General features: G+C 46.1%; 2 protein-coding genes across 2 annotated transcripts; both read left to right on the forward strand.

The window, feature by feature from the left end:
• Positions 1 to 1,662: 1,662 nt before the first annotated feature.
• Positions 1,663 to 2,610, forward strand: LOC110305444 (olfactory receptor 2T27-like). Its single transcript, XM_021177433.2, has one exon. It carries the CDS (start codon positions 1,663 to 1,665, stop codon positions 2,608 to 2,610), a length of 948 nt encoding a protein of 315 aa, XP_021033092.1.
• Positions 2,611 to 4,624: 2,014 nt separating this feature from the next.
• LOC110305456 (uncharacterized) lies at positions 4,625 to 12,216 on the forward strand. The gene is made up of 4 exons (XM_021177445.2): positions 4,625 to 4,680; positions 5,090 to 5,180; positions 10,892 to 11,068; positions 11,962 to 12,216. Exons 2-4 carry the CDS (start codon positions 5,114 to 5,116, stop codon positions 12,153 to 12,155), a joined length of 438 nt encoding a protein of 145 aa, XP_021033104.1. The 5' UTR covers positions 4,625 to 4,680; positions 5,090 to 5,113; the 3' UTR covers positions 12,156 to 12,216.
• The last annotated feature ends 3,062 nt before the right edge of the window (positions 12,217 to 15,278 follow it).

Genomic DNA, 15,278 nt, shown 5'->3' on the forward strand with positions numbered 1-15,278 from the left:
GAAAGTTCAAAGTTGTCCTTGGCCACAGTGAATTTGAGGCGGGTCTGAATGTATGACAATCCATCTCCAAAAAAGAAAGAAAGAAAGAAAGAAAGAAAGAAAGAAAGAAAGAAAGAAAGAAAGAAAGAAAGAAAGAAAGAAAGGAAGAAGGAAGGAAGGAAGGAAAGAAAAGAAAAGAAAAGAAAAGAAAAAAGAAAAAAATTTTGTTTTACTTAAATTTAAAAGCCAGCAAGCAAAAAAAGCATTCTTGGGGACTAGATCCATGGACAAGAAACAACAACTCAGACTGCTCAGCCCTGCTACTGATTCTCACAGGGGTGTGGGATGTAGGCCAGCATCTATCACATTTGCCTCCCTCCCTGCTATGTCCCAGAGATCCATCTGCCAACAGCAGGGTTCTCTTGTATCCACAACTCCTTCATGGAATTCTACATGGCTCCTTTTCTTCTTCAGTCTCTCCACTTAAATCATTTGCTGTCAGACCCGAGCAGGGTGGGATTTAAGGCATTCCCTGGGATACTGGATGCCGGGCACAGTGTTCCAACGTGCTGTGGTAAACCTCATCCTCACTGTATCAGGGATTCACTTGACCTTGCCTCCCTCCAGTGTCCAAAAACTGCCTTTGGGTGGCTTGTTTCCCATCATAGCTTCCCTGAGCTGTTCTTTGAGACTGGAGCTCACCTGAATGATTGCAGTCCGAGAACAGAGGAGCTGGGGTCTCCAGTGCTCTCAGGAGAAGCTACCACAGCTAGTTTTCTTCCTCACAAGGGGCCGGTACATTTATATTTTCAGGACTGGGTAGGCATCGGAATGTGACAGGGGCTCTGACTGCGGGGATAAGACTTGTATATCGGGGGCTGGAAAGATGGTTCAGTGGTTAAGAGCACTGACTGCTCTTCCAGAGGTCCTGAGTTCAATTCCCAACAACCACATGGTGGCTCACATCCATTCATAAAGGGATCTGATGCCCTCTTCTGGTGTGTCTGAATTCAGCAACAGTGTTCATATATAAAGTATATTTTTTAAAGACTTGTTTATGAAATTGTTGAAGATGAGAAAGCAATGGTATGAAGATGAACACCTGTTGTCAAACCCATATAAAATAATAACTGTACCAGCGCACAAAAACCCAAATGTGAGACTCCTGGTGGCAAGGACCACAAGGGAAAGGTGGGGCTGGGCAGGCAGCATTGGCAGACGACAAAATGTTCCTTCTCAGGTACACCCATAGCTCTCGCTTGTAAGAAAAATGAATCACACAAACCCTCACATCAGCAAGAACATGGAACAATATAATCCACACAGGTGATATAAATCACTAGCTGGTCAGGCATACATTTGTAAAAATATCAATAACGATGTGTATTTCGGTAATGGGGTGGGCGGGGCATGTTGTGATGTGCTGGGGTTTTTCCTAGCATCCTCGTTCTCCCTGTGGAGTGGGAAGTTGAGCTGTTAGCCTTTAGTCTTCCTTCTTGCACAGCAAGCGTGTCTCCCTCTGAGCACTGCTTTCACTACAGGCTATGATCTCAATAATGGTTTTCCTGTGAAATAATGACCCTACAAATACTGGCTAGATGTTCTCTTCTTACCTCAATCCTTCTCCCCCTCTCTGCCACTGCTGAACTGGTTCTTTCTCCCCACAGGGCAGTTCAGCAGGAGATGGGCAGCGAGCACTGGAACTACTCCACCGCTGGCTTTGTGCTGACGAGCCTTTTTAACAACAGCCAGACACACCTGTTCCTGTTCAGCATGGTGATGTTGGTCTACATCCTTGCTATGGCAGGCAACACGGCTATGGTCCTTCTGATTTGGATGGACACCCGACTCCACACCCCCATGTACTTCCTCCTCAGCCAGCTGTCCTTCCTGGATATCTTCTTTACATCTGTCACTGTCCCCAAGATGATAGTAGGCTTTCTCTTTGGTTGGACGAGCATCTCTTTCGGAGGTTGTGGGGCACAGATGTTTTTCTTCATGTTCTTGGGGGCTGCAGAGTGCCTCCTGCTGGCCCTCATGGCTTATGACCGTTACGTGGCTATCTGCAACCCTCTGCGATACCCAGTGCTCATGAGCCGCCGGGTATGCCTGCTCATGGTCGTGGCCTCCTGGTTGGGAGGATCCCTCAACGCCTCCATTCAGACTTCTCTGACCCTTCAGTTCCCCTACTGTGGATCTCGGAAGATCTCCCACTTCTTCTGTGAGGTGCCCTCGCTGCTGATGCTGGCCTGTGCAGACACAGAAGCCTACAAGCAGGTACTATTTGTGACAGGTGTGGTGGTCCTCCTGGTGCCTATTACCTTCATTACAGCCTCCTATGCCCTCATCCTGGCTGCTGTGCTCCGGATGCACTCTGTGGAGGGGCGTCAGAAGGCCCTGGCCACATGCTCCTCCCACCTGACAGTCGTCAATCTCTTCTATGGCCCCCTTGTCTACACCTACATGTTACCTGCTTCCTATCACTCACCGGGCCAAGATGATGTAGTATCTGTCTTTTACACGGTTCTCACACCCATGCTGAACCCTGTCATCTACAGCCTCAGAAACAAGGAAGTGACAGGAGCCATGAAGAAAGCAATGAGGAGGTGTGGCGTCAATAGAAGTGCCTGAGACCTGAGAGAGGAATGAGAGATGGGTACCTCAGCTCTCAGCAGCATCATACGCATTGAATGCTAAGGCAAGGAGAAGGGCCTCTACTTCAGTAATCTCAGGATCCTATTCCTGGACTCCACCGCAGCCCAGAAAGTCAACTCCTGAATTCTTGTGCAGAGAAGTGAAAGAAGAAGCCATCACTCTGCCTTCCACCCCCAGTTACTATTTTGTTTCTTCGAGCTTTATCTACACTGGCTCCCCTCCACCTCAGAACACCCCAGCCTTCTTTGTGGACCAAGAAAGTAACCGATCCCCTCTGTATCACTGAGAGTCTGAGAGCTTCCCCTTCAGCCCTACAAAAAGCCAAGGACCCACAAACTTCTTCATCCCTGGCCATTTCCTCAAATTTCCCTATCAGCACCGTGTCCTTAAGCACACTGTACTGCATGAACATCCTCAGCACAGGCCCTCAGCAGAGTCCTCCAAGGCAGGAACTGCACCTGACATCTTCGGACAGCTCCCTCTTCTCTTGCTTAGAAAAGGCTTAAAGCACCAGAGAAATCTGCAATGCTTATCCCATCTACCACGACTCTCTGACCTCCCCTCCACCATCTTCCCCTCCTCCTATTTGTGGATTTGAGGTTTCTTTTTTCCCATTAGAGTATACAGACCCAGAGGATTTGCTCCTTTAATGCCACGGGGTCAGCTTCTAGGAGGGAACTGGAACACGCGATCCTTTATTTAAGGATAAATAAACACTGCAAAGAACATTTCCTTACCTGATCTCAGTACTGCCAGTTCTGGTTGCCAGCTTCTTAGAATTTGTTCCTGCCTTGACAATGACTCCGTGTCCCTACCTCTCTCCTATTCCTATAAATTGATGGGAAGTCTTTCCTATTAAATGATAAAGGTCTTTAAAGCCTATGGCTAGCCCTTTCTCTTCACACACACACACACACACACACACACACACACACACACACGATTTAAGGCCATAAAGTCAATCATCACCTGGCCCACAGTTAGCTATATAGACACACAGGTCAGCCAGAATTCCCAACCCCCCTCTCTCAGCACTAACTCCACACACCCACAGAATATTTCAGAGGCATTTCAAATTCACCCTTCTACAAAGCCCTGTGAAGTCTGGCCACTTGGTGTCATCTGATACCCCACTCTCTCCCAAGGTCCTCCCCACCCTCTTCTCCACTGCTTCCTGTTTAGAGAACTCTCTCTACAGGTGGAGGAGGTTGCTTTCCCCACTGTGATTGATCAACCATTGGGTTTCCTAAAGTTTCTGATAGTTTAATCACTACCACATACCATAGCAGAGCACAAGTCCTCCTCCTTTATTTTGGCTAAAGAATGCCCCACTGTGGATATAGGGCACCTTTTCTTTATCCATTCATCCGTTGATGGTTGCTTAAGAAACTACATGGGGTTTCTGCAGTTGATGGAAAAGAAAGGATTCAACAGTGGGGGTCGGTGAGTGAGCAGAGGAATTCTGGTACCTTTAGGATCTGTCACTAACAACATGCCCACAGCCAACACACAGTGCTAGGGTCTGGCAGTCGTGTGCCTACATAAAACACACACACACACACACACACACACACTTCTCAAAAAATGATAGTGACTAACAGGGTGACATTAGAAAATGCCCTGAAATGAAGAGTTGCTGCTCTCCATGCCTCGCTCACTGGAGGGCGTTGAGGTTAAAGAATGAGTATCAGTTAAAAGTACATGGCTACTTCTCGTCAGAGGGTCTTCCAGAAAGCCACAAGAAGACAGCTTTAACCAGGTAGTATGGGGCGGGGAAAACAGAAGCCTCAATTCTCAAGGCCTCTCGTTTCTCAGACATGCAGAAATCAAGGTATTTCTAGTCACTTGGGAGCTAGAAGCAGTGAAATCTCATTGGCCAAGACTCCAAGAAGGCAGGAAGAGTGTAAGATGCAGACCAATGAGAACAAGATGACAACCTGGAGCCCCACCCCCCACCCCCCCACCCCCGCACCACACGCATGCGCACCATGCGCAATGCAGTTTGGCCTACTTTAGGAAGAACCCCGCCGCGGATCCCAGCACCAGGTACTGGTTCTTAGTTTTAACCTGGCCACCCAACCTTCCCAGTTCATCCAGAGGACATGCTGTTCATCTAGATGAACCTCTTAAATTGCCCTCACCCACCCATTGCAGTTTAGCCTTGAAAGAAGGAGAAAAATGGGCCAGAGTTACCTTCAGGCCGTACAAGTCTAGGTGGTTTCTTAGTCCCCACCAGATTCCCCAGAGCCCGGCTGTCAGCCTGACCCACTCAGCCGCTGAGCACATGTGGTTGCTCTCTATATCCAGTTTAGGACACTTAGAGCCCTGGCTCCAGTTCTGAGGAGCTACAGACTAGGAGGCAATACTGCCCACATGGGTGTATTGCCACAGGGAACTGGGGTGACCTGGCCTTATTGCTTTGCGTGAACCCCACCTGACCGTGCTCTTTCCACAGAGACGGGACCTAACAGTCTGGATCATGCACCCTGCCACCCCGAGCAGGCTTCTCTTGGTCTGTAGCCTCGCCTTTATCCCCTTCTCTACAGGTGAGATTAGAATGGAGCCATCTTGTGTGGTTTACAGAGACGTTTTCTTGAATATTTGCTATGTTAGACCTTTTTTAAAACGTGTATGGGTATTCTGCCTGCATGTATATCTACAATCATGCAAGACCAGAACAGGGCATAAGACCCCCTGGAACTGGAGTTACCAATGATTGTGAGACACACTGTGGGTGCAGGGCATCAAACCAAGGTCCTCTGGATGAATAGTGGGTGCTCTTAACCACTGAGTCCTCTCTCCAGCCAAAATAGGCACCTTTCCCACCAAGAGCAAAATTCTATAACTCTTATTCCCCTTTCTCCCATTTTAATTATTTGTGCTTATAGCTTTTAAAATAATAGATGCACATGGCTAAAAATCCTCTCTACGCCCCAGGTCACCTTCCAGTGACAGTACTGCTATACCTTTCTACGATCTTTTCCAGGGATGGCCACTCATTGAAAAACCTACACTAGTTTCTTTTCTGCTTCCAGGAAAGAATTATACACCAAGTGTGCAGTGTCCTGCCCATCCCCATCAAAAGCGTGTCCACAGTGTCCTCCTGCCTCATAGCTCAACCTCCCTGTGGGGATATAGTCATCTCCAATCATTTACCCTCACAGATAGCTGCAATAGAAGAGCTGACATGAACACGGTTATAGAGCAGAAAGTGCATACGTACTGCTGGACTTAACGGTTGGTACCTGTCTTAGTTAGGGTTTCCAGTGCTGTGAAGAGACACCATGACCAAAACAACTCTTTTGAAATGAAAATATTTCACTGGGCTGGCTTACAGTTTCAGAGGTTCAGTCCATCATCATCATAGCAGGAAGCATAGTGGTACACAGGCTATTGTGATGCTGGAGAAGTTCTACATCCCAACCAAAAGTCATCCAGGAGAAGACCAGCATCCTCAGGCAGTGAGGAGGAAGTTCTCTTCCACAGTGTGCAGAGCCTAAGCATAGGAAAAGACCTTCAAAGCCTGCCCCCAGCACTGGCACACTTCTTCCAACAAGGCCACACCTCCTAAAAGCACCACTAGGTGTGGGCCAAGCATATTCAAACCACCACAGTACCTGTAGTAAACTGATTCTACATCATCAAATCCTCCCCCCAAAAGTAATGCTAATGTCTCCTTGGCTTTTGTTGTTTGGAGTTTGTCTGTCTGTCTGTTCACTCATCAGTTTATTTTTAAACAGAGTCTATGTTTGTTACCCAGCTTGCCCTTGAAGTCCTCGCCTCAAATGACTCTCCTCCCTTAACAAGTGGTCCCAATGAAACCACTGGGGTTAAATGCTGCTGCCGGCTCTCATTCACTGTTAACTTCTGTTCATTTGTGCGTTCTGCAGAGATTGTTGTACACAGAGGTTTTAGCTATGTGGGCCTCCAGAATTCCCAGGACACACGTTTTAGTTATATTTGATTTTGATTTTAATCAAAATAGTCACATTACATGTAGTAGAGTGGGGATGAGAGTTTACAGGAGAAAGAAAGAAGAGAAATTCCCATATTTTTGGAGTTCTGAGAAGGCTCTTTACTGTTAATGATTGGCATTCTTTTTGAGATGTTTTTCTCAGATTTTTATTGCTTTGTGTATTAAGTTTTTTGTATTTTTATAAATTATTTCTCTCTATTTTTCTTTTTCTCTTTGTATCTCTTTTTTATTTTAATTGCTTCAGACTGGGCTCCACCCACACTCTGGAGAGAGACGATGGTAGGCTCACCCTGGGTGTCTTGAGGATTTCAGAGCCTGAGACATCCAGGCATCTAAGGGCCCCACTGCATCAGCTCCTGCTTCTGCTCAAAGTGAAGAAGTATTGAACCTCCCATTAGCTGGGCCAGGACAATGTGGGACAGTAATTGAAAAGCACACATTAAGCAGCATTAAGATATTTTGCCGTGTGTGTGTGTGTGTGTGTGTGTGTGTGTGTGTGTGTGTGTAATATTCTTCAGAAAAACAAAGGCCCTGGGGTTTTCTTTTTTTGTAAAACATGATTTTAATATTTTCAACTGTTAATATTCAACAAACAGAATTAAATAATTATTAATTATTTTAAGATATATTTTGTTATGTCTCCCTTTTCATTTCTGATTTTATTAATTTGGATACTATCTCTGTGACTTCTGGTTAGTCTGACTAAGGGTTTATCTATCTTGTTGATTTTCTCAAAGAACCAGCTCCTGGTTTTGTTGACTCTTTGTATAGTTCTTTTTGTTTTTATTTGGTTGATTTTAGCCCTGAGTTTGATCATTTCCTGCCATCTACTCCTCTTGTGTGTATTTGCTTCTTTTTGTTCTAGAGATTTCAGGTGTGCTGTCAAGCTGCTAAGTGTATGCTCTCTCCAGTTTCTTTTTGGAGGCACTCAGAGCTGTGAGTTTTCCTCTTACCACTGCTTTCATTGTGTCCCATAAGTTTTGGTATGATGTGTCTTCATTTTCATTAAATTCTAAAAAGCCTTTCATTTCTTTCTTTATTTCTTACTTGACCAAGTTATCATTGAGTAGAGCATTGTTCAGCTTCCATGTGTATGTGTGCTTTCCATTGTTTTTGTTGGTATTAAGACTAACCTTAGTCCATGGTGATCTAATGAGGTGCATGGGATTATTTCAATCTTCTTGTATCTGTTGAGGCATGTTTTGTGGCCAATTATATGGTCAGTTTTGGAGAAGGTACCACGAGGTGCTGAGAAGGTATAATCTTTTGCTTTAGGATGAAATGTTCTATAAATATGTTAGATCCATTTGATTCATAACTTCTGTGAGTTCCACTGTGTCTCTGTTTAGTTTCTGTTTCCATGATCTTTCTATTGATGAGAGTGGGGTGTTGAAGTCTCCCACTATTATTGTGTGGGGTGCAATGTGTGCCTTGAACTTTAGTAAAGTTTCTTTTATGCATTTGGGTACAGTTGTATTTGGAGCATAGATGTTCAGAATTGAGAGTTCGTCTTGGTAGATTTTTATCTTTGACCAGTATGAAGTGTTCTTCCTTATCCTTTTTGATAACTTTTGGTTGAAAGTTGATTTTATTCAATATTAGAATAGCTACTCCAGCTTGTTTCTTGGGACCATTTGCTTGGAAAATTGTTTTCCAGCCTTTTACTCTGAGGTAATGTCTGTCTTTGTCACTGAGGTGTGTTTCCTGTATGCAGCAAAAAGCTGGGTCCTGTTTACATACCCAGTCTGTTAGTCTATGTATTTTGGGGGGGAATTGAGTCTATTGATGTTAAGAGATATTAAGGAAAAGTGATTGTTACTTACTGTTATTTTTGTTGTTAGAGGTGGAATTATGTTTGTGTAGCTATCTTCTTTTGGGGTTATTGAAAGATTACTTTCTTGCTTTTTCTAGAGTGAAGTTTCCATCCTTGTGTTGGTGTTTTCCATCTAGTATCCTTTGTATGGCTGTATTTATGGAAAAATATCGTGTAAATTTGGTTTTGTCATGGAATATCTTTGTTTCTCCCTCTATGGTATTTGAGAGTTCTGCTGGGTATAGTAGCCTGGGCTGGCATTTGTGTTCTCTTAGTGTCTGTATAACATCTGCCCAGGATCTTCTAGCTTTTGTAGTCTATGGTGAGAAATCTGGTATAATTCTGATAGGTCTGCCTTTATATGTTACTTGTCCTTTTTCCCCTACTGCTTTTAATATTCTTTCTTTAAGTTTAGTGCATTTCGTGTTTTGATTATTATATGACAGGAGGAGTTTCTTTTCTGGTCCAGTCTTTTTGGAGTTCTGTAGGCTTCTTGTATGTTCATGGGCATCTCTTTCTTTAGATTGGGGAAGTTTTCTTCTATAATTTTGTTGAAGATATTACTGGCCCTTTAAATTGAGAATCTTCACTCTCCTCTATACCTATTATCCTTAGGTTTGGTCTTCTCATTGTGTCCTGTATTTCCTGTATGTGTTGGGTTACAGGCTTTTTGCTTTTAGCATTTTCTTTGACTGTTTTGTCAATGTTTTCTGTAATATCTTCTGTCCCTGAGATTCTCTCTTCTATCTCTTCTTTTGGTAATGCTTGTATCTATAACTCCTGATCTCTTTCCTCGGTTTTCTAACTCCAGGGTTGTCTCCCTTTGTGATTTCTTTATTGTTTCTATTTTCATTTTTAGATCTTGGATGGTTTTGTCATTTCCTTTCCCTGTTAGATTGTGTTTTCCTGTAATTCTTTAAGGGATTTTTGTGTTTCCTCTTTAAGGGCTTCTAGCTGTTTACCCGTGTTCTCCTGTGTTTCTTTAAGGAAGTTACTTATGTCCTTCTTAAAGTCCTCTATAACCATCATGAGAAGTGATTTTTAGATCTGATTCTTGCTTTTTCAGTGTGATGGTGTATCCAGGACTTGCTATGGTGGGAGAATTGGGTTCTGATGATGCCAAGTAACCTTGGTTTCTGTTGCTTACGTTCTTATGCTGGCCTCCCGCCATCTGGTTATCTCTAGTACTACCTGCCCTCACTATATCTGACTGGAGGCTGTCCTTCCTGTGATCATGGTTGTGTCAGAACTCCTCAGAGTTCAGCTGTCTCTGTGATCCTGTGATTCTGGGATCCTGTGATCCTGAGATCCTGGGTGTGTCAGAGCTCCTGAAATTCAAGCTGCCACTGGGACCCTGAGACCCTGGTGTGGCCAAGTTCCTAGGATCCTGAGATCTTGTGGTCCTGGGCATGTTAGAGAGCTTGGGAGTGGAGCTTCTTCTGGGTGTTGTGGGACTGGTTGTGGAGTTAGTGCCCAAGGTCTGCTCATGGCACCTCTGATCCTATGACCTTGGTGTGTTAGAGCACCTGGAAGTAGATCTTCCTCTGAATGTTGTGGGACTGGCTGAGAAGTTTTCTCCCAAGGTCTGCTCAGGGCACCAGCCCAGATAGGAAGAACGTGTGCCATTAGTCAGGTGGAGTTCCTGGGTGCCCAGGTACCGCTGATTCCAGTTACTTCTGGTGTTGGAGAAGATGTTGTGTCTTCCTCACCTCTGATCCTATGATTCTGGGAGTGGATCTTCCTCTGGGTGTTGTGGGACTGGCTTCAGAATTTCTTGCCCCGGCCCTGGGGTTTTCACACTTGCCATAGTTCCTTGCCAGGGAACAAAGCTGTGAGATATTCCCATCTGCCACCCAGCCCATGTCTTCTCCCTGTGTGACCTTCTTCTTCACTGTGGAGAGCATCGTCCTGGCCCAGTCCTCAAGGCCACCCTGCTGATTCCTCCACAAGCTGTACAGTCAATCCTCATTCTCCCTAAACATGAAATCCCAGAACTCTTGATACCCAAGCTCAGTCAAGAGATGGTATGAAGGCTCCAGTGGGCATACTCTCATGGTTTTCTTGCCTCAGCTCGTGGGGCCACAGAGCCATGGAGAGGTAGAGCTCCCAAGGAAGGTGGCTAAGAGCACTTCTGCAGACAGCCCTGGCTTTCCCTCTCTTCCTTACCCTTCCTTCACCATCTCAGCTTCTCCATCCCTAACTCCTATCACTCTCTGCTCTGCCAAGGACCTCTCTCTCCAGAGTGGCCAAGCCCTGTCATAAGCCATGACCACCATGGAGACACATGATGGACACACATATTTGCTGCCTCATGACTGAGGATGGCAAAGGTGGAGTAGACGGTAGGCCAGGTGGGAAGGACCACTCCAAGAAGCTGTGGCACTTTGCATATGCATTTATCTCACCTGTGACCAGTGGCCAGCCAGTTTTCTGTCTTGTCTTGTTCCCCCCATCCCTCCCCCCAACAGACCCCTGGGAAATTACGCTGAATGAGATAGAGGAGAAGGAAGTGGATGAATTCAACTCCAGCGGTCTCAAGTGTCCCACATGCTTCACCGTGAAGGGGAGAGAGTGCAGTCCAGAGCTCAAGTGGTGTTCCACGGACAAGATAAAGTGTGTGGAGCTCTCCGGCATCATAAACACAGGTGCTTGAGAGAATGGACCCAAAAGCACGTTGAAAGGCGTAGAGCATACTCACAAATGATAAACTCAGGTGGCTGTTGCTGTTGTAATAGGCAGCTCAAGCCAAGAATGAGAGGTAATGTCTTCGCGATCCTAAAACATGTGCCTGGCTGCAGCGCAAGTCTGCATAGCTCCAAGCAGCAGCACAGGATGCTCCCAGCACAGTGCAGGTGTCTGCACACCACTACCACACAGTGTCAATCAAAGCTAGCAGATTACCGCAGGGAGAGCAAGGGTTCCATCCTCTGATGTATAGAAGACATACCAGTACTTGATTGACATGGCTTGGGGAAATTTAGGGATTGGAAGACCCTGTGCTAGGAGAAAAACATCCCAACCCCCTGCCTGCCTTAGGCCTAGAGATCAGTATGTCTGAGTCCCATGAGAAGGCAGCTGGTCTGCCTCTGTCTGTGGACCAGTCTGTGTGAGTCAAAGTGGGACTCTGTGTGTGTGTGTGTGTGAGAGAGAGAGAGAGAGAGAGAGAGAGAGAGAGAGAGAGAGAGAGGTACACATCCTCACCGAGTCTTGAAGACATCACTCTTAAATAGAGGCACAAAAGAGACAAAGGGGGATCTGATCCATTAAGATGAGGCCAAGGAGCTGGGATATTGGAAGCACAAATGGAGACAGGCGTTCAGCGTGACTGGAAGAAAGGTGCAAAGACCAGAGGCAGGAGCTAAGCCAATCGAAGAACTCCAAGGATAGTGTAGCTGCGGGGTGGAGGTGATACTATAACGAGCATGGGACAGCTGAGGCTTCTGGGTAGTTTAGATATGAGAAGGGCACAGGTACCCGACCTGACCCAGGGCCAGGGAGGGAAGTGTCACATGTGTTTCCCATCCCCCCCGCCCCGCAGGTGTCAACAACATCCCCATCCAGCTGATGAAATGCATAACCATAGAACAGTGCAAAGACACAGCGACGGCTTATATGGGTTTTACAATCAGTAACAAAAGTGAAATCTGTAAGTCAGCCATCAGAAACGGGGCCAGAGTCAGACCCCCAACCCCCATCTTCTTTGTTCTCTTCCTGAAGAAACTGCTTCACTGAGCAGCTGCAGAGGCTCAGGCACCATCACTGAAGCATTAAAGGTGCAGGTTTTGTTTGTTTATCTCATTGATTGTCAATTTCAATACAAGTATATCCAGTTATCTACTTACGGGTTCCACAGACTTTAGTATGTACCCAGCCACACAGGGAATGGAACAGTGCCTTTATGTGACTTCCTGGGGAGTGACGAATGAGCAAGCACCTGTTCGTTCGCTGAAAATGGGTCACTGATGGCAAACCAAAGGAATGATTCTGCCCACACCCAGTTTAGTAAATCAGTGAGTTTTGGGTGTTGTTTATGGAGTATGGGGGTAGCAGCAGTGGCGTTACTACCTCCAGCCTGGGTAACAGCTCAGAAAAGCTGCATCCCAAAAGCTCTCTGGAATCTCATAACTTTGTGAGTTTCCTGAGTCTGATGAGCCTCCTTCCTCCCTTCCTAGGAAAATGTTTTTAGAGTATCGGTGGGGAGTGACCATCAGAAAACTCATACTTCCAATGGCCTTAGGTACTGACACATCGCTCAGTAGCAAAATTATAGTTATGAAGTAGCAACGAAAATAAATTTATGGTTGGGGGTTCCTAAGACATTGAGAAATATGTGTTTTCTGATGGTCACAGGTCGAGAACCGCTACTAAAGAGGAAACAGCGACGGGGGTTGGGGGATGCAAAGCTGGGTCTTTATGGTTTCTGAGCATTCAGGACAGATTAGATGTAATCACAAAGATGATTTTAATCTGTGTAAGAAATATGAATGGACAGGGCTCTGCCCACTAGCCCTGGATCCAGCTTAGACACGCGGTAGAGGTGAGAAATTGTGGCTATGACTAGGGAAAGGCTGAGCTAAGCTAGTGGATAAAAGTGAGGTTCATGCTATGTCACCTGAGAACGGTTGGGACACAAAGATGAAGATGGGAAGAGACTGCAACATGGTGTGTGAGGTTCCTAGCAGGGCTGGGCAAAGAGAAGGCGAGCAAACACACACTTGGTGTTTAACACACTAGGGAGGTGCAGCCCAGCACTCGGACAGTGGACTCCCTGAGCTGAGCGTGGTGCTGATGGGCAGTGGAGAGCGGTCAGCTGCTCTTCAGTTCACTGGAGAGAGAACCTGACAGAAGTGTCTCTGGATAATGGGGTCTCTTCAGATCTCCTCTTCTTATCATTAAAAAAGTGAACCCACCAACTCTCCACACTCCTGCTTCTCCCTACCCGCCAACTCTCTAGCCTCTCTGAACCACAGGGCTCCTGCGAGGTGAACTCAACTCGTCGGTCTCTCTGCCAGTCAACTCTCCAGCGAGGGCCCCAAGTTTCTCCCACACAACACCCCATGCACCCCATGGTCATCCATCTCAACACCTAATTACTTGGCAGAATAAAAACGCTTAAAGCTTATGATTATGGTTAACCAACCAGGTTTATGTATCAATAAAATTACAATTTACAAGATGCCAATACAATAATTTCAGAGCCAATTGATAATGATAGAAGCTTTATCCCAGTTACTCTAACCTTATGAAATCATCACATCTGCCTCCATTCTCCTTCCTCTCTCTCTCCGTCTCTGCCACTCTCAGCTCCACCTCCCTCTTCCCTGTCCAATCACAGGCCTCCTCTGCACTAATGTAATTGGACAGGGAAATCCTGCAACAAGGGAACCTGACTGATGCTAGACAACTCATCCCAGGCTGAGTACGAGAAATTCAGGACAGATTGCTCTGAAGCAAGCTTTGCCACACCATCATCTCTCTTTTTGAAGTCTTCTTGTTTTAAGTACACACGGCCCCAGCCTATGTGAGTCTTCTTGTCAGCTGCTTTGGTCTTTTTTTTTTTTCAATCTTCACATGATCTTGCTAAATAACAGAATTTATATCGAAGGTGAAGCTTTCCAGAAGTCAAATCAATAATAATGACTTTACACATTTTTCTAAAAACTTATGTGTGGTGTGACTGCAGTGTCCTAGAAGACAACAAGAGAGCATTGGATCCCTGCAGCTGGAGTTGGATCCCTGCAGCTGGAGTTGGATCCCTGCAGATGGAGTTGGATCCCTGCAGATGGAGTTGGATCCATGCAGCTGGAGTTGGATCCCTGCAGCTGGAGTTGGATCCCTGCAGATGGAGTTGGATCCCTGCAGCTGGAGTTGGATCCATGCAGATGGAGTTGGATCCATGCAGATGGAGTTGGATCCCTGCAGCTGGAGTTGGATCCATGCAGATGGAGTTGGATCCCTGCAGCTGGAGTTGGATCCCTGCAGCTGGAGTTGGATCCCTGCAGCTGGAGTTGGATCCCTGCAGCTGGAGTTGGATCCCTGCAGATGGAGTTGGATCCCTGCAGCTGGAGTTGGATCCCTGCAGATGGAGTTGGATCCCTGCAGATGGAGTTGGATCCCTGCAGCTGGAGTTGGATCCATGCAGATGGAGTTGGATCCATGCAGATGGAGTTGGATCCCTGCAGCTGGAGTTGGATCCCTGCAGCTGGAGTTGGATCCCTGCAGCTGGAGTTGGATCCCTGCAGATGGAGTTGGATCCCTGCAGCTGGAGTTGGATCCCTGCAGCTGGAGTTGGATCCCTGCAGATGGAGTTGGATCCATGCAGATGGAGTTGGATCCATACAGATGGAGGTGATTATGGGCCAAATTCCAGTCCTCAGCAAGAGCAGCAAGTGCTTTTAAAACCAACCTACCTCTCCAGTATAATACTACGCCTAACACTGCTGCTTACAAGCAATACCTAGTGAACACAGGAGTCGGTGGTGGTAACTGGATCAATCAGCTTTGAAAGTGATACACTTCTGACTACCCATGCTGTCATCTACCCATGACAGCACAACCATAGTTAGTCACAAATCAGAATGACCCCAAAGACCCACTACAGAATCTGCAATAATTCAGTGGAGAAAAATAGAGTATACCTACAGACTATATCCCTAGTTAGATCAGGTTAAATGAGTTGTCCCCACCCCCCATACCTCCACCCCTTATCCTCCCAATGCCTCCACTCGTGAGAGGCAGCCAGATGCAGCATACCATCACTGTCACTATAGGCCTGTAAGGAAACACTAAGTTCCCCGGGTGGATTCCACCAGAAGAAGTAGAGGAAAAGGGGAAACCTAAATTGGCTAAATTATC

This window comes from Mus caroli, unplaced genomic scaffold (genome assembly GCF_978045245.1).
Source record: "Mus caroli unplaced genomic scaffold, Mus_caroli_1 scaffold_13, whole genome shotgun sequence".
Taxonomy (NCBI): Eukaryota; Metazoa; Chordata; class Mammalia; order Rodentia; family Muridae; genus Mus; species Mus caroli.

Bases quoted from the DNA above. Each gene is read 5' to 3' on its own strand.
- LOC110305444 (XM_021177433.2), top strand. From the start codon at position 1,663: ATGGGCAGCGAGCACTGGAACTACTCCACCGCTGGCTTTGTGCTGACG.
- LOC110305456 (XM_021177445.2), top strand. From the start codon at position 5,114: ATGCACCCTGCCACCCCGAGCAGGCTTCTCTTGGTCTGTAGCCTCGCC. The intron at 5,181-10,891 runs GTGAGATTAGAA...TCCCCCCAACAG, and splicing joins CTTTATCCCCTTCTCTACAG to ACCCCTGGGAAATTACGCTG. The intron at 11,069-11,961 runs GTGCTTGAGAGA...CCCGCCCCGCAG, and splicing joins CTCCGGCATCATAAACACAG to GTGTCAACAACATCCCCATC.